Genomic DNA, 22,531 nt, shown 5'->3' with positions numbered 1-22,531 from the left:
TTCATAATATACATTATAATAATATTAATATATATATATATATATATATAATTTAATTTAATTTAATTTAATTGATTAATATTATATGATGTCACACATGCAATTGTCTTAATTTTCTCTTATGTTAATTTATTCAGCTATCTTCGTAATGAAAAATATATATTAATTTTTTTTAAGGTCAACTCATTTTTATGTAAATAATAAATTTTGAATAATTTAATTTTATAAATTTATAATTTAAAAAAAAAATAATTATTTTTTATAAATTAAATTTCTATTTTCCAAATTTTCCATATATTTAAAGTGGATAATTCATAAATATATATTTGTACGAGTATTCGTTTTTTTAATGTTAAATAATATTATTTTTAAATATAAACTTTACTTATTAATTATATATTTTAAAAAATAATGATGTATTTATTTTTCATAAATTTATAATTATATTACATAAATTGAAAATTTAATAATTTATATAAACATAATATTATTGATAATAAAACTTCATTTTTACAAAAAAAATTCCTGAATGTGAAAGATTAAAAATCATATTAGGATGGAGATAATAATCATTTTATGACCGAGATAATAATAGTTGCATAGACAATAACACATCAAAGAGCACATCTCTTAACTACCAAATTTGCCAAAACACACTTAAATACAATTTGATTTTATTTATATAATTATATTTATATTTATAAATTTAACAAATTTACACACTTAAATACTGTTTGATTTTTTATTGAATTGAATTATATTCATCTTTATAATTTAAACACTTTTTATTTTATTCCGATGGCTTATACAATTCTACATCATCATTTGATTTTCATACAAAATGAAATTATATAGGTTCATGGTATTTAAGGTGGTGCTTATATTTTTAAATATATTTTTAGTTGTTTTAATAAAATTAACAAAAATTATACTAGGCTTTTTTAAAAATATTTATTATAAATACAAATTCCTATATTTAAAGTCATTATAGTTATAAAAAGACTTTTCATTTATTTTTAATATAATACTTTATTTTTTTAAACAGAACCTTTAATCCTGTTATTTTTTCTTGTAGAATCAAACCCAAAATTAATATGTATATAAAAGATAAGAATCATAATTCTCAAAAGGATGCTGCACGTTGTATAGAATTTTAAATAAAAATTATTCATGAAAAACGTCAAAGTAAGATATTGAGTTGAGTTGACCCGTGTTTCATGTTTGAATGAACAATATCTTTTAACAAAAGAAAAGGAATCCAATCTTCGTGTAACTTAACCTAATTTTACTGTCCTCTAGCGCGTTCATTTTTTCGATGAAATAGCAATTTTAGTGGGTCATCGCTCGTGATGCGGGCGCGAAAGTCTCAGTCTTGTAACGATAAGTTGCTGTCAGGTTGGTCAAACGGATTCATTTTATATGCACGTGGTCAAATTTTCCGATTATGCAGATTTTCTGTCTGGGACCTTCAATTTACCGACTCTCCAATTGGACAAAACGTTGCGCTCGCTAGTATTAATACGAAAGTGGTGAACTGTAAATTGAACGCAGAATTGACTATGTCTGTGGAGTTTAATGTACGGACTCTACAATTGGAATAACCATTTCACCAACTAGTACTGTTAATAGGAAATGGTCACCTGGACAGCTCAGCGCATAAATTACTCGATGTAGGAGTTTTGGCATCATAGACGAGAGCATGATTGACATTTTGGCCCTTCTCTGCAATACGGAAGCCCGTGCGTTGAACTGAATCTCAAATACGTCAGTTATTCTATGATTTCCGGGATTATAAACTAACCCTGGATATTCAAAAAGGCAGTCTCTTAACCAGCGTCCTATTGACTTGAATTGTATTTGCTTGCAGAAGCGAAATTGCCCAAGGACTCTGTCAGTTTTATATTCAGACTCAATGAATTAAGGACATTTGAAGGCATTTAGAGTTCACTTCTAATCATCTTCTGTGCTGTGAGATATTTCATTATTTAGGAAGAAGGTATTCTAGATGATCATCATTGGAATTGTTTCAGAATACTGAAATTTCGTTTTAAGGTTATCAGAAGGAAGTTATTATCAGTTGTCTGAGAAAGATATGGATGCAACGTCTAGTGGTGGTAGTGAGCGTTCTTTAGAGCAAACTCCCACTTGGGCAGTCACAGTTGTTTGTTCGGCTTTTGTAATCATCTCCTTACTTATTGAACATGCTATACATCACCTTGGAACTGTAAGTTTTTGCCAACATTCTCTTCAATTTAATATCTTACTTCCATTTTCAACCGGATTTGGTTTAATTGTATTCGGTATTCAGCAACAGATTCACGCTCTTTACACTGTATTGGGTCACACAAACATATTCCCCAATCAGTGAACTAATACCAATAATCAACGACCAGAATTTTCAATATGATTAGCAAATTTTCTTATATAGGTGCATCTTCCACACGCAGAATGATCAAGATTTGAACTTAACGTCTCTCTGTAATAATATCTCTCTGTGATTATATTGCAGTGGCTCTCCAGGCGAAATAAGAAGGCCCTGTATGACGCACTTGAAAAAGTGAAAGCAGGTAGGCTTTTGTAATTGTTTGTGTAGATATCGAAATAAGTTTGTTTGATGCTATTTTTTCAGTGGTATAAATGCATTTGGAAATGGCCTTTTCTCCCATAGGGAAAATTGATCTCTTCGCTTCAATTTTTCTTTGAATTATATTGAAGGGATAAGATCATACACACAAAGTTCTATTCATAATTATTTAATTGAATTCCACTTGTTTTTAATGTTATAAACTTTGAACTAAAATTTCAGACAAATTTGATTGGGCAATTCTATATTAAATTTAATATAAATACAAACTTTTTCCAAGAAATTAATAGACCTGATAGGGTTACGGTATCAGAAAGATATCCACCGAGTTTGGATCAATGGCCAGATGAAAACAAAGCCCCCACACTGATCAACTAGTTTGCCAAAAATTGTGTTTTAACCCCATATATCAAAGCTTACTCCGTTACTCTGCTGGATTGTAGTGTGGCTTCATCTGACCATTCAACATTTTAAATTGCTCTGTTTGATTGTATTGCGGCTTGATTTGAAAATTCTAAATTGGGTTTCAAAGTAAGAGTTTAAAATAAACAAATGGCTGTTGCAAGTCTATTTTTAGTAGCTCTGAGAACTTCTGAATGAGAATTCATCACATGACATCGACCGATATAATACATCTTAAATTGGCATTCTTGGATTGCAGAACTGATGCTTATGGGCTTCATCTCGTTTCTACTGACCGTTTTTCAGAAGCCCATTTCTAAGATTTGTATACCGGAAGGAATAGCTTATAGTATGCTTCCCTGTCAAAAGGAAGAATTGATTGCTGCTGGTACCGATCATTGTTCCAAACAGGTAGACACTATACTCTATCTTGCGTATTCGAATTTCCCGCTGCAATTAGAGGTTACTCAAATCGTGTTAGTCCATTTGATATCAATCAAGATATTTATGATAGTTTGATAAATATTCTTTCCCTCTTGATTCAAGGGTAAGTATCCTCTGGTCTCCCTCAATGGCATGAACCAGCTCCACTACCTCGTCTTCACGTTGGCAACAGTCCATGTGTTATATAGTGTCCTAACAATCGCCCTAGCAAGAGCAAAAGTAAGTGCAACGGGAAACAAATTATCATTCAGTTTAAATTTTTTCTTGGTTTGAATTTGCTTTCATATCTTTAAGCATTCGAAACATCTTCAACTGAAAATACAAGTCATTTTTGGTGCCTAGATGAGGCGTTGGAAAGCATGGGAAAAGGAGATAGTAACAATGGATTATCAATTTTCACATGGTGAGGTGTTTTCATTTTTTTTTTTTTCTCTAAATTGCCTCGTCTGGCAGTCTGTCATGTTTGAAAATTGACAACCATAACCAGGCTACGAGCCTGGAAATTTCAACGGGGACACCCTGTAATATGATTTTGAATTCAAACATTAAAAGGGCACATCAAGAAAATTTAGGATTGGATAACGTTTTGAGGAATGTTAGAAAGGCTGTTTCTAAGTACAAGCAGCTACGTGCTTGCTCTTTGTTTCATGCAGATCCTTCAAGGTTCAGATTAACCGAACAAACTACATTTGTAAGGCGTCATATGAATTTATGGAGCAGAACACCCATTCTTAAATGGGTGGTAAGTAATTCATAGTTTCATACTCCAAGTATTCTAGAGATTTATGGTACTTGAATCCCTTTTACATGTAATAGTAATATTAATTTCTGGTTTAGAATTTAACACTATGTAGATTTGCAGGTTTGCTTCTTGAGACAATTCTTTCGGTCAATAAGGAAAGTTGATTACCTAACCTTGCGCCATGGCTTCATCATGGTACGTCTCCATTAATTCAAATCTCCCGTTTCCATTTCGTCTTTGTTTAAACAACCATTTCATTCACGTGATTTAACTGATTTGTGTTGAAATTTTATTTCTTGGTACCGTATAGGCCCATTTCTCTGCAAATAACAAGAGGTTTAATTTTCATAAATATATAAAGAGATCATTGGATGACGACTTCAAGAGGGTGATAGGAATCAGGTTCGTAACAACTTTTTGTGCGTAAAGACTTTGGCGTTTATCAATAATAATAGATTTCCCTCTTGCAACGCTTCTCAGTCCTGCATTAGTTTTGTTTGTCTGGGAGACCTACCCCTGCTTTTCACCTAACACTACAACATTTATTGTGTTATCTGCAGTTTTCCCCTGTGGGCTTTTGCCATGGGATTTTTACTTATCAATTTGCATAGTAAGTCTTCACAATTCTCTGTCTTACTCGAAAGTTTTGTTTAATTTCCGTTGCTAGCGAGTCTGACGTTCTCTCTTGGATTGGCTGTGTTACTGTGTGAACAGAGTGGAATTCATACTTTTGGTTCTCTTTCCTTCCCTTAGCTGTAAGTCCCTGGAAATATTCGAGCTAGAATTATTGATGATACAGGTTAATGATCTAGGAAAGTTGTCCACTATTGACTTCTGCGTGTTTATTGCTACTCCGTTACTTGTGCAGATTGTTTTGATAGTCGGAATGAAGCTGCAACTTATAATATTAGAGATGGCGTTAGGAATTCAAGGGAGACATGCTGTGGTTAGAGGAATACCAGTGGTGCAGCCAACCGATAAGTTGTTTTGGTTCAATCGCCCTGATCTTATTCTATTCCTGATCCATTTCACTTTATTCCAGGTATCGAAATAATTGCATTGTAAATTTTACTTCCTTTAACTGTGGCTATTATATTTATTTCATTATTATATTTATGACAATGACATAAAGCCTTGATGGTTCCTGCAGAATGCTTTCCAGCTTGCCTTCCTGTCGTGGACATGCGTAAGCCATTTTCATTAGTAATTATAATATCAGCAGAGATATTGAATTTACACAGTTAACAATACGTTCACAATTATTGCAGTGGCAATTTGGTTTGAACTCCTGTTTCCACGATAGTCTTTATACGATCATATTGCGAAGCACATACCTGTAAAACAGATCTTTTGTTTGGTTAATTTAAACAAATGCTTTGGAAGAGGCTATTTTTATGTTAGTTGTAAAATATTTAATACAGATTATGAATAAAATATTTTAATATAAATAAATATATGTTGGTAAATTGTAATATAATGAAAATATTGAACATGATCATGCTTTGAATTAAACAATAACTGAATTGATTTGTTTGTGGTTCTATCCAGGATAATTGTGCAGTTTATATGTAGCTATGTCACACTTCCGCTTTACGCACTTGTCACACAGGTGAAATTTTTTATGCTTCATTTAAAATAAAAGGACTTCCATTTTGAAAGAGAATTTGAACTTCTCTAAACGTACTGCATTATCTTAATAGAAAATTGGAAATATCTGCATTTTTTGAACGTCACTATTCTTACTGTTCAGTAAATTGTGGGTAAATATTTCCGCAAAGGGTACAGATAACTCTGGTCCTTTTAAGCCTGAGTATAGGGATTTTATTTTGGTTCAAAACTGACACATATTCTATGCAGATGGGTTCTCACATGAAGAACACAATATTTGACGAACAAGTAGTTAGTTCCTTGATAAGATGGCATGAAAGAGCTAAGAAAAATATCAAAAAAAGAAATTCATCGCAGAACACAATCCTTGAAGAAGGGGTAGCTAATGGCTTGAGAAGATGGCATCAGAGAACTGAGAAAAATATGAAACCAAGAAATTCAAACTACACATTTTCAGAGTCTGGATTTTCAAGCGGATTGGGGACTCCAAGTGTTGAAACAACTCCAAGCCATGGATCTTCTCCATTGCACTTAATGCGCAGATATAGTACTATGGGTGACACTGAGACTCCGGACATCGCTCCAAGATATTACCTTTCAGATTATGAAGCAACCGAATCTCCCGAGTACTCAGAAGTTACAGCACAAAATCCCATTTCAGACCAAGTAGAAAGCTCAAATCTCGAAATGGTTGCATCTTCTTCATATGTTCCGCAGCCTATTAGAACTGCTTCGATTTCTGAAACCTGGGGTGTCAAAGAGGTCACAAAAGAGCCACCTACTTCAGAAGATGTGAACATAAACATAAATAGCAGAGATGAATTTTCCTTTGCCATGTCTTAATTGTGTGTTTCATATCAAGTCATAGTTCTCGGCTGACCAGTGTGATCTTTCATGAGGACGACCTGTAAACTGCGCAAACGGTTACTTTCTTCCAATATTGTCCTTCTGAATGAATATAAGAGAATGTATTAGATATTCATTATTCAGTAATCTCTTCCCGAAGCAAATTGCTTAAATTTGTATTGCATGACTATTATCAATTGATCTTTTTTTTCATAATTGGAATTGGTAAACATTTTATATTTAAATATTGTATATCAGAGAGCATATTCAAAGTGGGTAAAGAACAAACCGTTACTTTCTTTCAATATTTTCCTTCTGAATGAATATAAGAGAATATATTAGATATTCATTCAGCAATTTCTTCTCGAAGCAATTTGCTTAAATTTGTATTTCATGAATATTATCAATTGATCGTTTTATTTGGAATTGGTAAACATTTTATGTTTAAATATTTTATCTCAGAAAGCATATTCAAAGTGGGTAAAACCTTTCTCTGGTCGTTTATTCATAATTGGAATTGGTAAACATTTTATATTTAAATATTGCATCTCAGAAAGCATATTCAAACAGTGAGGGAACCTTCTCTTGCCTGTCCTTAAAGATAATAATAAAAAATGTAATATATTTTTTACTTCGAATTTTTTTTAACGTTGTACTAGTATTTTAGAACACATTTACGAAGCCCAGGGAGCAGTTTTTAATCCCTAGACCTTCTAGACCTTTATCCCACCGGCCTACTCACCTCGTGCCTCTTGACATTAATGTCATGAGTCTTTTCCTTTGATCGAGCCATGCTTTACGCATCCTTCCAGGATTCCAGATAAGTTGTCAAGGAAGGAAGGTTAGGTTCTCCCCTCCTTATATTGTTTCGTACTCAAAGAGTAGGAGGAAAAGTATTTGATTGGAAATGTTTTTTTGTTTTTTTTTTCCCTAAAATTAAATTGTAAAAAGTAAAATAAAAAAGTTATCAGAGCTACCTAAATGAAGTTTTTTGTTTTTTTTTTTTTTTAATTGTAAAAAGTAAAATAAAAAAATTATCAGAGCTACTCAAATGAAGGTATTCTCTCCCTGGTTTGGTTCCACATCAAGAAATTTGCTAGCTCCATCCCTTACTAAGATACCGGTACTCTTTCCCTGGTTTGGTTCCACATCAAGAAAATTAGCTAGCTCCATCCCTTACTAATATACCGCTTCTTGCTTCCTTCTGTGAAAGGGGCGGGCATCCGGCAGGGACTATAGTAATCGTTTTGCCCCGACTTAGCATTAGTTCAGCGCTTTCCTTCTCTGTTATATGGCGGTTAGAGCGGGGATATGCCTAAGTTTCATTCGCACCTTAGCTTGGCCATCTTATTTGGCCTCTTCTCGAGGCGGAAGAGGCTCGACCATAGCTTAAAAGCTATAAGCGCGGTGCATTTTCCCTAACCGTCACGGGTGTTTGGTTTTAATGTTAGCATTACTTCTGCCCATGTTAATGTTAACATTAATTTGTTTGCAGGGTATGCTAACGGGTGTTTTGTTTGCAGGGTATGCTAAGGTTTGTTGTTAACGGGTGTTGGTGCTGCAGGTGTGCAGGTGTCCGTGCATGGCGGGAGGTGTCATGAACCACCGCCTACCGCCTATGTTCTTGCCGCCTCGGGCTTTTGGTGCTGGATCGACAGTGCGGACGGGCTTCTTGAGCTTGTTTGCTCAGGGGTATGGCTTCTCTGTCGGGTATGAATTGCAAAGGGGGTTTCGGAGCTGTCTGATGCAACAACCTCTGGTTCTGCTCGTCCCGGTCCTGCTACTGATAAACAGGAATATGACCCGAGATAGGGGGATTGGTGGCAGCGGGGGGTTGCACATGCGAGCGCTATTTTCTGAAGAAGGGTGGGGGGATCCTTTTACAAACCCTTATTCAGGGGAATACTTTCGCCAGGAAGACGTAGGTAGAGCTGGGAAGAGCAGGGATTACTAAAAGACTCATAGCTGCGACGGATGGACTGACTCACTAATACCTGCGAATGGAATACCTGCAGGTGTGCAGGTGTCCGTGCATGGCGGGAGGTGTCATGAACCACCGCCTACCGCCTATGTTCTTGCCGCCTCGGGCTTTTGGTGCTGGATCGACAGTGCGGACGGGCTTCTTGAGCTTGTTTGCTCAGGGGTATGGCTTCTCTGTCGGGTATGAATTGCAAAGGGGGTTTCGGAGCTGTCTGATGCAGCAACTTCTGGTTCTGCTCGTCCCAGTCCTGCTACTGATAAACAGGAATATGACCTGAGATAGGAGGATTGGTGGCAGCGGGGGGTTGCACATGCGAGCCCTATTTTCTGAAGAAGGGTTCAGGGGAATACTTTCGCCAGGAAGACGTAGGTAGAGCTGGGAAGAGCAGGGATTACTAAAAGACTCATAGCTGCGACGGATGGACTGACTCACTAATACCTGCGAATGGAATACCTGGAAATGGATGGCACTAATGCAATCACCGGATGGACTAATTCCGATTAACGGGAATAATTTCACGGAGCTTTCAACCTCCGACCGTTCAGTTACCTAATTGAGTGGGGGGCCGAATATAGTGGCTGGTGGTGTTGCTTCAATAGGACCCGGAACTGGCTCATATGCTTACTCTGCTGGTACTGCAACTAGTGCTGGTAAAGAAGTTGAAAGGGATGTTGCTGGCTTGTCTGCCTTAGCTTCTTGCTTTGCCTTTGTAGGATCTGCTCTCACTACCCTTGTTTCTGACTCTACAGGGTATACTAATATATATCTTATAAAGCTGCTGTAAGAACCGAAAGCAGAATCTGCTGCTACATGGGTGTTCAGCCGTATTCGAGGTTAGTGAGGCGGCTCATCGCGGAGCATACTAGTTAGTTTACTAAACCATTCTTTCCCATTTGAAAATACCATTCGTAGACGAAGATGAGACGTATCCTTAGGCTATATACATGAAATCACCACCCGGCTATTGAGTAATGCTATTTATCCCTGATCATAGATGTTATCCTGATTACAGATGTTAGACTAGTTTCAATCTTGTTGCTCGGGTTTCAGGTTTCAATCTCCGTGATCACAGCTGTTAACCTGATGCGACCTTAGGTGGCCTGCTGTAGAGCTTGCATGTGTTATGCTAGGGAGATAGGTGTTAGGCACATGGCCGTCATGTAGGGCCCACAAGGTGGATAAAAGTTTCGACTTTCATTTTTATTTTTATTGACATCGGTTGATTTTCTTATTTTTATTTAAATTTGAAATTTCATGTTGCATTATCGTTTCTTAGTTGAGAGCTGGTACAGTTGAGAGCTTACTTTTGTTGGCATGTTATAAATCTGTGAAGGGGCGGACAAGCGGAGGAGGATCCGGCCATAATATTGAGATACATGTAAGTATATTTTCTTTCCGAGCTGCAAATTCAAAGCATTTACACTCAGTTTTTCCGAAAAATCTGCGTTTTCCTACCTCCACAAATATAGGTATTTGTTTATAACTAATTGTTTCTTGTGGCTTGGATTGTAGGTGTGTGAATTGATCATTCTGTGAGCTCGATATTATTTATATTGTCAGTGGCCAACTTCAAGGATACAGGTTACCTGGCATAAAACTAGTCATGACGAACGAAATTGTCACAATTCAGCCGGGAGAACTTACGTTTCTCTGTAAGTGAATAGCTTCATAATACTAATTCCTTTTAATGTGCTTTGGTTCATTTGTCATAATATTATGATATATGCTTCAATTTTCTTTGCCTATTTGTCTGAAATTAACTATAATTGTGTTGTGTACATAGATTTTCTTGTCCATTCCAAGAAAAAAGATGATCTTTGAGAACGGAGTTATTGAATTAAATAATATCATAGACATCATAAAAAGCACAGGGAATATGATCTACAACAAATTGCATTTTGTGTTTTTTCATCTGCTGTCCAGGGTAGTGACAAATGCCCAAAAAATCTTGGGGACTTTGCTCACCACAAAGTTAGTCAATTTGCGGACGCAAGAAGGTTTTGAAACTTTTTAATTGGTGTCCTTTGTAGTTAATATATAACACTCTTTTTTTTTGTGTTTCATTTTCATAATTTGGTTTTGATAGAACTGTAGAATGCATAAATACAAAGTGATTTTCGTTTGACAATAGTATATACTATTTATAGTGCACCATCATTGATCTGTCTCTTAATAGCACACAATGAATTCTGTGCAAACTCAGGCTTTTGTGAGCTAGATTATAACTGATTGTTTCTTGTGGCTTGGATTGTAGGTGTGTGAATTGATCATTCTGTGAACTCGATATTATTTATATTTTCAGTGGCCAACTTCAAGGATACAGGTTACCTGGCATAAAACTAGTCATGACTAACGAAATTGTCACAATTCAGCCGGGAGAACTTACGTTTCTCTGTAAGTGAATAGCTTCATAATACTAATTCCTTTTAATGTGCTTTGGTTCATTTGTCATAATATTATGATATAGGCTTCAATTTTCTTTGCCTATTTGTCTGAAATTAACTATAATTGTGTTGTGTACATAGATTTTCTTGTCCATTCCAAGAAAAAAGATGTTCTTTGAGAACGGAGTTATTGAATTTAATAATATCATAGACATCATAAAAAGCACAGGAAATATGATCTACAACAAATGTGTTTGGCATGGGAAGCTGTTGCAATTTTTAGTTCGAATGTCAGTCTATGCATGTTTTGCATTTTGTGTTTTTTCATCTGCTGTCCAGGGTAGTGACAAATGCCCAAAAAATCTTGGGGACTTTGCTCACCACAAAGTTAGTCAATTTGCGGACTAAGGGTGCTACTTTTAGCATGTTGTATTTTTGAGGTCAATGTTGTTACTGAGAAAGCAAGTGGTTGATACTACTGGAAGGAAATTGCATAAAATATGTTTGACAGTATAGTTTACTGGGTTACACAATTTCTAACAACACATGGCAACAGACACAAGTGCCCTTGAGAATATAACATATCTTTTGAATAAGATGTATGATCGGTGTGTATGCTTTTGTGTACAGTTTCCCATTAACAGGTGATATCTAAGATGTTTGTTTAATGTAATTAATAAGATGTATATTTACTATAACATATTGAACCTCTCTGCAGGCCCTGTAGGGCTTAGTTCGGCAACAAGTCCAGGTAAGTTGTCTCTGCCTCTGGCTGGGATGCAATCTCATTTCTTCGATTTTATAGCAATGGCATGTTTGTATAGATAGTGATATATGTTTTTTAGTCTTTTTGCAAAACTCTTGGAGGTATTTGATCAATAATTTTACTTTTCTTTCCCAGAGTAATAGCTTCCAGTATAGAGTAAGCAACAAGGACATGAAACCTGTTGCTTAATGAGTATACTAGGTATAAGCATATTGAACTAAACCCATTGAATACACCAATCTCTAGTCATAAGTTTCAACAAGGTTAAGCTTACTTGCCTAATTGATTCAACTTCATTATTCCAAGAAGGTATGTGCTGCTTGCTAATCATAATGCATCATAAGTAATGAATGTCCAATATGAGCTTATAACCAGTGCTATCCTATCTTGTCACGATTATTGTCTAATTAAATCAATGGATATAGCTCCTGTATCATCTCTTCTCATGTAACCATATCTAATTACGTGAATCAAGTCACTTGGTTAAGCTATCATATTCATTTACATTATTGTGACCTTATCCTGTATGTCGTATAAGTTAATCAATGGCATTCATAGTGACATGTAACTAGCTGTAGTAGGGTTAAGCTTCTGTATCATGCTTATCTATCCGTATCAAGCTTACTGAATGCGAATAGAACTCATATCATGTATTTATTAGGAAGATACAGCTATAAACATAATTTGTGCTGTCCATATGAGAGTTTTAGTTTGGATTTTTTGTTCAACTTGCACTGTATGTGTGATGCAATCAGTTTAATCTTTTGCATTGGGGCTGCAGGCAGCACTTGTTAAGGAACTGGGTGTATCTGTCAACCGTGTTGTGTGGAGTCCAGATGGCAATTTGTTTGGTAAGAAGTTACATGTTGAAAGCTGTTGCACAAGCATTGTGTCTTTTCCAGCTTTACATTGTTTTTGCACATGCAGTTAAATTGATTTGTGTTACTTTTATTATCCCTTGATGTCAACAAGGGTTGCCTATTCAAAGCACATAGTGCATACTTACACCTATAATGGTGGTGGAGATGTACGACAGCACTTGGAGGTATTTGATCAATAATTTTACTTTTCTTTCCTAGAGTAATAGCTTCCTCAACAAGGTTAAGCTTACTTGCCTAATTGATTCAACTTCATTATTCCAAGAAGGTATGTGCTGCTTGCTGCCTGTTTCTACCTATCACCTATAAGGAATCCATAATCATAATGCATCATAAGTAATGAATGTCCAATATGAGCTTATAACCAGTGCTATCCTATCTTGTCACGATTATTGTCTAATTAAATCAATGGATATAGCTCCTGTATCATCTCTTCTCATGTAACCATATCTAATTACGTGAATCAAGTCACTTGGTTAAGCTATCATATTCATTTACACTACTGTGACCTTATCCTGTATGTCGTATAAGTTAATCAATGGCATTCATAGTGACATGTAACTAGTTGTAGTAGGGTTAAGCTTTTGTGTCTTGCTTATCTATCCGTATGAAGCTTACTGAATGCGAATAGAACTCATATCATGTATTTATTAGGAAGATACAGCTATAAACATAATTTGTGCTGTCCATATGAGAGTTTTAGTTTGGATTTTTTGTTCAACTTGCCCTGTATGTGTGATGCAATCAGTTTAATCTTTTGCACTGGGGCTGCAGGCAGCACTTGTGAAAGCTGTTGCACAAGCATTGTGTCTTTTCCAGCTTTACATTGTTTTTGCTCTGCATGATAAGGGATATTTGCAACTGCAATCGAAGCTTGAATGCTAACTAGAATCCTTCGAACTGGCGTAGACCTTAAATATTAACTTCATGAGAAGCTGCCTCGCAGCTTCTCTTGTTTAATAATGTTGTTTGCATTTTACTAAATTTTCTTTTAATAATGTTATTTGCATTTTATTTTGTAAAGAGACTATTTAGGGAAATAGCATGGCATCCTGTTACCAAAATACAATATTGCCAGTTATAAAAAAAATGTTAAAAAGTAAAATAAATAGTGTAATAGAAATGTTACAACGACAAGTTTACAAATGCTAATCCTTCTGACAATAACTCAATGCCTAATATGAAACATTCTATTTCAACCTGAATATTAACAACTCAATGCCTAATATGAAACATTCTATTTCAACTTGAATATTAACACTTTCAGTTTGCAAAAGATGTATAGATTTTAGCATTATCTGAATAAAACAAACAAATAGAAACCCATCTAAGAACTTAGAAAAAATCAAGCTTAGTTCTTTTTGGCTATACACTATTCAAATGGGTACATCAGTTGAAATTTCCTAATAGTTTTGTAAGGATGCATGCCTTATGCAAATAAGATAAATACAACATGCAAATCAAGAATTTTTCCAGATACAATAGGCTATTATTCTGCTTTTGTCACCAGTTGCATTTTCATGAGATAAATACAACATGCAAATCAAGAATTTTTATTATTCTGCTTTTGTCACCAGTTGCATAGGTAGACACAACAAGGGGTGTGCATACTTCTAATAAGAAGTAGTCTACAAATAAGAATGGCCCATAGTTCAGGTTTACAAAAACATCTGGATAAAACCATGGGGCATGCCAAGCTCTAGTGGGCCTTGGAGAAGATTGAGTGTCATCGTGACAATTTTATACTTCATACACGAGACAAGAGGAAAAGATCTAAGCTTGTGGCTTCTAAGGGATCACAGGGTTAGAAACTTCTTGCAATAGCCAATAAATATCTACTAAAAGCTGCTTTATAGTGTTGACTCTATCAAAATCAGTTCAATAAGATCTACACGGAGCACAAAACCAACCAATAGTGTTTGTATGTAATAATCTGTTTTCAGCATGGATGGTGTTTCATGAGGCCACAATAAATCGGGAGCGCCTATGATATATATAAAATCCAAAATTCCCATACATTTTGGTGTAAAAAGCGCTGAGTCTCACAGGAAGAAACAATGATATGTAGAAAACAATTATTTATTATTATTTCTTTTTAAATTTCGAGATTATATTATCATGGTGTTTAATATATTATTTAGATTTGGCAGGGAATTGAGAGGTAACATCACATCAAAAAATGTCTTAACAAAATACTCATCACTATTTATCCAAAGCAATTCCATATTAAATTATCTCCACTCATCATAATAAACAAATACAATTAATATATAAATTATAAATTTATATCAATTACAAATTTTATCTTAAATTAATGAAATAAAACTAATCTTTAATTTTATTAACTATTTTTAAAAAACTTTGGTTCATATTCATAATAATAATAATAATAATAATAATATATATATATATATATATATATATATATATATATATATATATAAATAATAAAATAAAATAAATTGATACGTACTATTTTTTAAAAGCTTTGCTTCATATTCATTAAAAAAAATATGAAAAAAATAAGTAAAATTGATACTTAATTTTACTATAAAACTTTGCTCCATATCCGTTGAAAATATGAATCTTCAATTAACATAAAACTGTATATGAAACGCAACTGATATAAGAATAAATTTATAAAAGAACTTATGCTTGTGCAGAAAATATACCTTAAATGTATATCATGCATACCTATGTTTAACTCTTTTATTTGATAATTCATACTAATGGCATGTTCTATTGTTTTGGGGTAATGAGACCACGACTTTATCCTCTCTCGTTTCCTTACCCATATCAACACCACACAACTCCTGCGAGAATAAAAGTGAAGTTCCAATTCAAGGTCAGATACCCGTACCGCCGAAGGTTTAAAGTCAGAAATAAACACATGACAACGACCGAACGGAGGACCGCAAGTCATGAAACCAGACAGCCACGAAAAAGCGGACCACACTTATTAGAGTATCGATAGAAATTTAGATAATGGAATTTTTATTTTAATGAAGTAAACAAACGACAGCCACGAAAAAGCGGACCACACTTATTAGATTATCATTTTTAAAATGATAATAATTTATATTTTAATACACTTGGGCATTTACCCCGCGGTCGGGACAGACGGCTTGCCACCTGTTCCGGGTTCAAACCCCGGCTTGCAGCCTCCTCACCCGGGTTCAAACCCCTCGTCGCATGTATCCTGTTGTTCGGGCAGTTTATATGTTGATCAATGTTGCTCTGCTGCTCCTGCAGCATATATATTGTGCAAATCATGCTTCTGTAAATATGTACATTGCGAATTTAATCTCGCTTCCGTAAATGTATGTAAATTGTGAATCTCGGGTTTATACAACCCTCATTTACAAAAAAATAATTTATATATATACATATATATATATATATATATATATATATATATATATTTTTTTTTTTAATTTTAATTTTTATATAAATATAAAGTTAAAAGTTTCTCATTGTATTAATAAAGTATAGTGTAATAATTTTAAATTTTGTTTTTTTAAATTTTTTTTAATGTGTAATGTATATAATTCTAATGCTTCAAGGTTTAAGGGTATTAAATTAAATTATACATTTAAAAATATAATTTAAATACTGGAAAATTATAATTTAACAAAAAGTGTATTATCTGATTTCATGAAAACTACGAAAACATTAAAATAATTAAATTATATATAAATATTTTTTACGTAAATAATTTTCATAACTAAATAAAATTAATATTTTATTTTTAATTTTAAAATAAAAATAATAATAATAAAATATTTTAATGAAAATTATAATGTTTAACCGGCCTATAACATTTTAGGCAATATTAATAATATAAAAGCATAACAATATAAAAAAATATTTGAACATCTATTTTAAGGAAAATCTTTTAATTTAATTTTTCAGTATAAAACTCGGTGGTTTTGAGCGGACGAGGCAAGAATATATACTCCTATCGATTCTTTAATGTAACCATTAGCAATTGAACAACCTTCAACACGTCTTAATTGAGTTTGGATGACTTCGACATATTAAAGGAAGGAAAATTTTTTTTTTTATTTTTTATATTAAAAACATATTATTTAAGTTAGATACTCTTTATTTAATATAAAGAAGATATTTAAAATATTTGTAAAGATTAATATTTAGTATAAAGGAAATGTATAATTTTATTTTAATTATATATTATTTAATATAAAATATATATTTAAAATACTTTTAAAGATTATAAAGGAGATGTATAATTTTAAATAATGTTTAAGAAATTTAGAATTATTATTTGATTTGTTTTAATTTCATATTCAAATTGTTTTTTTATTAAAATTTGTAAAAATAACTTTAGTTAAATAATTTTTGGATAAAATTTAAAAGGGTTTTCATAATTTTAATTTAATTACGAATTATTATAAGGTGAATGATAACGATTTAGTTTCCATGAAATATTATAAAATATTTTTAGTAATCATAGATTAAAGTTTGATATTTATTTCATAAGTAATTGATATTGAACTTATAGCATTGCCCCATGATATTATTATAAAACTTATTTATCAATTTAAAATTTTTATTAAAAATTATACAGAAAAACTTATACATCTTTTTCATATTAGATTATACAACATTCCTATGATAATAATAAAAAATATAATAAATATAATTACAAAACTTATTTACCCATTTAAAATCTCCATAGAAAAACTCAAAAACTCAAAAATTATATTCTTTCGCATATTAAATCATATAATAATCCTTTCATAATAATAATAATAAAAATAAATATAATTACAAAGCAATTAGTCCCTACAAATATAATAAATATAATTGCAAAGCAATTAATCCGTACTAAATAATTGAAAACAAGTTGAAACTTATCCCTATCAAGAAAGGAAAGAATGGTAAACATAAAGTAAGTGATTTATAATAAAATTGGAAAAAAAAAAAAATATGGTAGCGACACCTCATCTTGGACCAATGCATTTACCTCTATCCCGGATCGATAATGGTGTACCTAATTGGAAGAATTTGTTCACAATTTAGAGTTCACCACTAATACGACAATCGGTCAATAAATCCATCCCCTCAAACACGAGTAGATGCTGTTTCAAACACGATAGGCCATATTTACAATCTTATGCCGTCATTGATGATGCGAATCAGAAATAATAAGTTAAGATCTACTCAACAACAATGGGTAACTACCACATTTAGTTGTACAAGATAAACTTTGCTAGTAGAACCTCATCTCAAACCAATAAGGTCTATCACCGTCCATTGTTATCGAAATTCTTATTGATAGTAAAAGGGTAAAATCCTTTGGTTATTTTATTATGTTCTTTGGGGACATCTATCATCCATTTTGCACTATTATCTTAGTATAGATAGTTTTTTTATTTCATTGGTTTTGAGTTAACTCTAGGGTAAGATTTTATTTATTTATAATTTTTTATTTTATTTTATTTTTAAATAAAATATTTTTATGGAATTTTATTATACATAATGTTAGGTTAAATGTTTGAGCTTTATATGAGGTAGTTGATTCATGTCATTAATAAAGTATAATAGTCACAAGTGATGAACCGTGAACATAGATTTTACATTGATATGTGCATTGACCTTGTGATTTTGATGGTGTATGGTGTTCGTAATGTACATACAAGGTACAATGTTGGCATTGCTAGAACATGTGTGTTAAATCGATATCACAGACTCCATAAGGAGGAGAATGAGTTAGGCATATGTAACATAGATGAATGTATTCATTATTTTTTATGTTTGTCTAATACCAATTGTGCCAATGTGTTAGCTTAAAAATTTGACAAGGTCTAACTTAAGCCGAAAAGGCAATTCCTTCAACCCAACTAAGGGTAAATACTAATTCCCCTTTAATTTTCATTTAAAACCAAGTGGGAAGAGTCATAAGGGTATAGTCCGGACCCTTTTTATAAAACCAGTAGATCCAGGAACTCCTTGTAGAAATAGCCAATAGAGCCAAAGATGTTCATATATTGGATATAAGTGTGACCACTTTAATAGCTCCTAGGGCTTAATCTTTCCTCCTGCTTCACGTAATGTGATTGTCTTGTGACCTAGTCCTGCTTATTCAACTCTGGTGATCAAATATTAATATTCTCGGGACATGTTTCTTAGCCTTACGTCATTCGAGCACATCCAATAGTACATAAAATCAAATCCTTCGAGATACAAAATGTAGGGAACAAGAATTATTCTCATAAGTTATTGTTCCCCTGACCTCCGTCTATTATCATCCTTGGCACTTTTTAAATAATGTGCATAAGTCCCTTTTCCCTCTTGAAAGAGTCAATGACTCGACAGTCCTGCTTTAATCCATCCCTTCCATTTATTTGGCTTTAATGTCACCCTAAAAATTTATGTATTGGCTAGACTTTACACATTATCCTAGCGTTGAGTCACCCTGACACTTCTTGCTAAACACTTTTTGAACCTCTCAAGGAGACAAAACTTGAGAAACAAAGTATTTTCTATCATCAATCAATCTTGACCTCTATTAAATACTGTACTTGACCTTTGACCTCTTTCATTATGTTGACTTTCTAGGAGGATTCAACGTCCTCACATCCCACTTGACAGTGGTGTGTCTAAAAAAACCTTTATGCCACCACAGCATTTGACACATTGGTTGCCCTCAAGGTTATCCCGCTCTTTTCATTAGTGTGCAAAGGCTTGTGCTTCTAGGGGAAGTTAGCACTCATCATGGGTTCTGTTCATCGTGCTATCCAATTTAATGGATCCAAATCATTTCAATGCTTTGCACATCAACGTACTTCCATGTATGCCTGGCATCTAATCATCCTAACGCTCCTCTATGTGCTTCTCATTTGTTCTTCCAAGGATGACCTCTTGGGACATGTCACCGCGACACCGTCTCTTTATGAATTTGTTTTGACCAAACTTTGAGTTTTTTCTCTGACACCCATTATTTGACGTACTCTCATGCATATTAAAAAGACAAAGTCTTCAACTCCTTTCTTCTTTATGCACGTCGCTACTGCTGCGCTACTCCTACATAGGAATCGCTCCAAACCTCAATGTGTTCTTCTCTGTGGCTTCCTTTCATCCCTCTATAGCCTCCATGCTTCCTCTATGTCGTTCTTATGTGAACTCTAGCTTTGTTCAAGGAAGATTTTTATTCTTCACAACATTTTTGATCTCGGTATACTCTTATGTGTTTCTTGCATGCTCAAACCTCTCATGAGCTGAATTGCATTCAATTTGAATGAGATAAGATTAACATTGATTATAGGAAAACATTCATAGTAATGTACATAGGCCCAATTTCACACATTGGATGCTCAAAGTAGAGTGCTTCCTCTATTAATGAATATATATACACATAATTTATAAAAGCCCCCCTCTCGCTAAATTTACATTCTATTGGCCGTTATTGGCTTCATTGCCACACTTGGCCTCTAATCCTCTCTCTCATCTTTGTGATGGCCTTCTCTGCAATTTCTCTAATGGATTTATGCTTACAATATATGAAGGGATCTTAAACTAGAAACACTTCCGATCCACAATTCACTCAGCTAATAAACTCCTTAAAATCTTCTAGATCCACAAAATCCTCACGAGAAATCGATCTTATGTCAAGATTTCTCTAACTCACTTAATCTCCTGAGACGACTTCTTAGAAAAATATCTCATTCCATACAAATTACGTTAATATTACAATACAATAAAGATGAAGCGGAATCTTATTAACCATAAAAGCTTCAATAAATCTGGAGTGCCTAAGCTGTATAAATGATTAACACACTCCAAAGTTCTGGTTGTTAAAAAAACGGATGAAAATCCCAAAGAAATAAACCAAGTGATAGGGTAGAAACCAATTCCATATCAAACTATGGCCACTCATCGTAATGAACAAATACAATTAATATATGAATTTGTATAAATTACAAATAGTTTATTAAATCAAAAGAGTAAAATTAAGGATATTAGCTATTTTTAATCAGCTTTGCTTCATATTGATTAAAAATATGAATCTGCAATTGGTTTAATTTTATTATATAATTTTAATAAAAATGTGCTCCATATCCATTGAAAATATGAATCTGCAATTAGCATAAAAGTGTATATGAAACGCAACTGATATAAAAATATTTTTTTATATAAGAACTTACATTTGTGAGGAAAAGATACCTTAAATGTATATCATGCATACCTATGTGAACTCTTTTCTTTGATAATTTATAATAATGTCATGTTCTATTGTTTTGGGTTAACGAGACCAGGACTTTGTCCTCTCTCGTTTCCTTACCCATATCAACATCACACAACTCCTGCGAGAATAAAAGTGAAATTCCAAATCAATGTCAGGTACCCGCACCCCACAAGCTTTAAACTGAGAAGTAAACACATGAAAACTACCAAATGGAGGACCGCATGTCATGAAACCAGAAGTTGGGAAGCAAATGACAACTACCAAATGGAGGACCGCAAGTCATGAAACCAGAAGTTGGGAAGTAAACAAACGACAGCCACGAAAGGGAGGAGCACAGAGTATCGATAGAAATTTAGATAATGGAATTTTTATTTTAATGACTTTTACTAGGTGATAGACCCTTTTTTTTTTTAATTTATTATGAGGACGATGTATTCTGCTTTTCGTTTTCACTGACGTTGGTATATGACATTAACATTTATTAGATACTCAATCTATTTAAGTTCTCCTTTTCGTTTTTAGTGAAGTTGGTATGTGACATTAACATGTATTAGACACTCAATTTAAGCGGTTAACAATTCATTGTGGGGATGAAATGTAGCTGTTTATATATATATCAAATTCCATATCAATTATAAAAAAAAATATTTTAATTTCACTTTTTATATAAATATAAAGTCAAAAGTTCTTCATTGTATTAATAAAGTATAAAGTATAGTTTAATTGTTTTATATTTTAATTTTTTTATATATTTTTTTGAAGTATGTAATGTATATGATTTTAATGCCTTAAGCTTTTTAGGAAATTAAATTGGATTATATATTTAAAAATGTAATTTAAATAATGAAAAATTACAATCTAACAAAAAAAATTGTATCATCTAGTTTTTATGAAAATCATCAAAACATTAAAATAGTTAAATTGTGCCTATAAATTTTTTTTACATGAATAATTTCCATAATAAAATAGAGATAATACTTTATTTTTTTATAATAATAATAATAATTTAATGAGGAGCAGAATAAACTGTTTTAATATTTACTTTAATTAAAATAATTTTATATTAACTTTAAAGTACTTTTATATTGATTTTATAGGTAATGAAAAAAAAACGTCAAAAATATTAATAATGAAAACCTAATAATATTATTATTAAAGAATATTTCAATATCTATTTTAAGGAAAATATTTTGATTTAACTTTTTCAATATAAAAGTAAGTGGTTTTGAGTAGACGAAATAATAATATATGCTCATATCTATTCTTAATGTAGGCATTAGCAATTTAACAATATTCAACAAGTCTTATTTGTTTTGTTATGTCACTTGTCAATATCTCTTTTGGATGTGGAAGGTTAAAGGTGCAATTATTTGTTGGAAGTAATGCTTCCATGTCATGTTTAGTGGTCATTGTGAGTCCCTACGCATCATTCTAGAAACTGTCGATTCTTATGTATTGAGTTGGAGTCAATATCTAGAGTTGTTGAAGTCAGTTCGTAATTTCCTATAGATGTAATTTTTTAAATAAATAATATTATAGTATAATATTTGTGTTGTGCAAAACCGCTCTCTGTTCTATTTTTTATTATACGGTATCAGAGTAGAATAGGTAATAGCTTATCCCCTTTGTAGCAAGGCTAGGAAATTGTGAGAAAGCCTTGAGATTATTTTTATGTAAATAGATAGTG

At 32.8% G+C, this 22,531-nt stretch overlaps 3 protein-coding genes across 4 annotated transcripts in view; all 3 read left to right on the top strand.

Moving 5' to 3' along the window:
- The first annotated feature begins 1,927 nt into the window (after positions 1-1,927).
- LOC149191075 (MLO-like protein 6) lies at positions 1,928-4,356 on the top strand. The gene is made up of 7 exons (XM_089412334.1): positions 1,928-2,224; positions 2,510-2,567; positions 3,246-3,397; positions 3,533-3,649; positions 3,773-3,838; positions 4,084-4,172; positions 4,293-4,356. The coding sequence occupies exons 1-6, from the start codon at positions 2,093-2,095 to the stop codon at positions 4,102-4,104; spliced, it is 546 nt and encodes a 181-aa protein (XP_089268460.1). The 5' UTR covers positions 1,928-2,092; the 3' UTR covers positions 4,105-4,172; positions 4,293-4,356.
- Positions 4,357-5,077: 721 nt separating this feature from the next.
- The window catches only part of LOC149191073 (MLO-like protein 9), a 124,593-nt gene continuing 107,139 nt past the window's right edge, over positions 5,078-22,531 (top strand). The window contains exons 1-3 of the mRNA XM_089412333.1: positions 5,078-5,214; positions 5,323-5,358; positions 5,721-5,781. Of these exons, the coding sequence (XP_089268459.1) occupies positions 5,324-5,358; positions 5,721-5,781 (96 nt within the window). The 5' untranslated portion in view covers positions 5,078-5,214; position 5,323. The remainder of the gene's footprint in view (positions 5,215-5,322; positions 5,359-5,720; positions 5,782-22,531) is intronic.
- LOC149191074 (uncharacterized) lies at positions 8,211-9,987 on the top strand. Of its 2 annotated transcripts, XM_089413496.1 has the most exons (3): positions 8,211-9,257; positions 9,357-9,440; positions 9,941-9,971. In XM_089413496.1, exon 1 carries the CDS (start codon positions 8,224-8,226, stop codon positions 8,578-8,580), a length of 357 nt encoding a protein of 118 aa, XP_089269622.1. In that variant the 5' UTR covers positions 8,211-8,223; the 3' UTR covers positions 8,581-9,257; positions 9,357-9,440; positions 9,941-9,971. The 2 variants fall into 2 exon arrangements, with proteins under 2 accessions (XP_089269622.1, XP_089269621.1); XM_089413495.1 differs by having other exon boundaries at positions 8,211-9,440; positions 9,941-9,987.

This window comes from Pinus tabuliformis, chromosome 3_1 (assembly GCF_031772625.1).
Source record: "Pinus tabuliformis cultivar Carrire ecotype Pingquan chromosome 3_1, CPIR1, whole genome shotgun sequence".
NCBI classification, from domain to species: Eukaryota; Viridiplantae; Streptophyta; class Pinopsida; order Pinales; family Pinaceae; genus Pinus; species Pinus tabuliformis.
The sequence above is the reverse complement of the archived record's forward strand: the minus strand, read 5'-3'. Positions and strand labels throughout refer to the sequence as shown.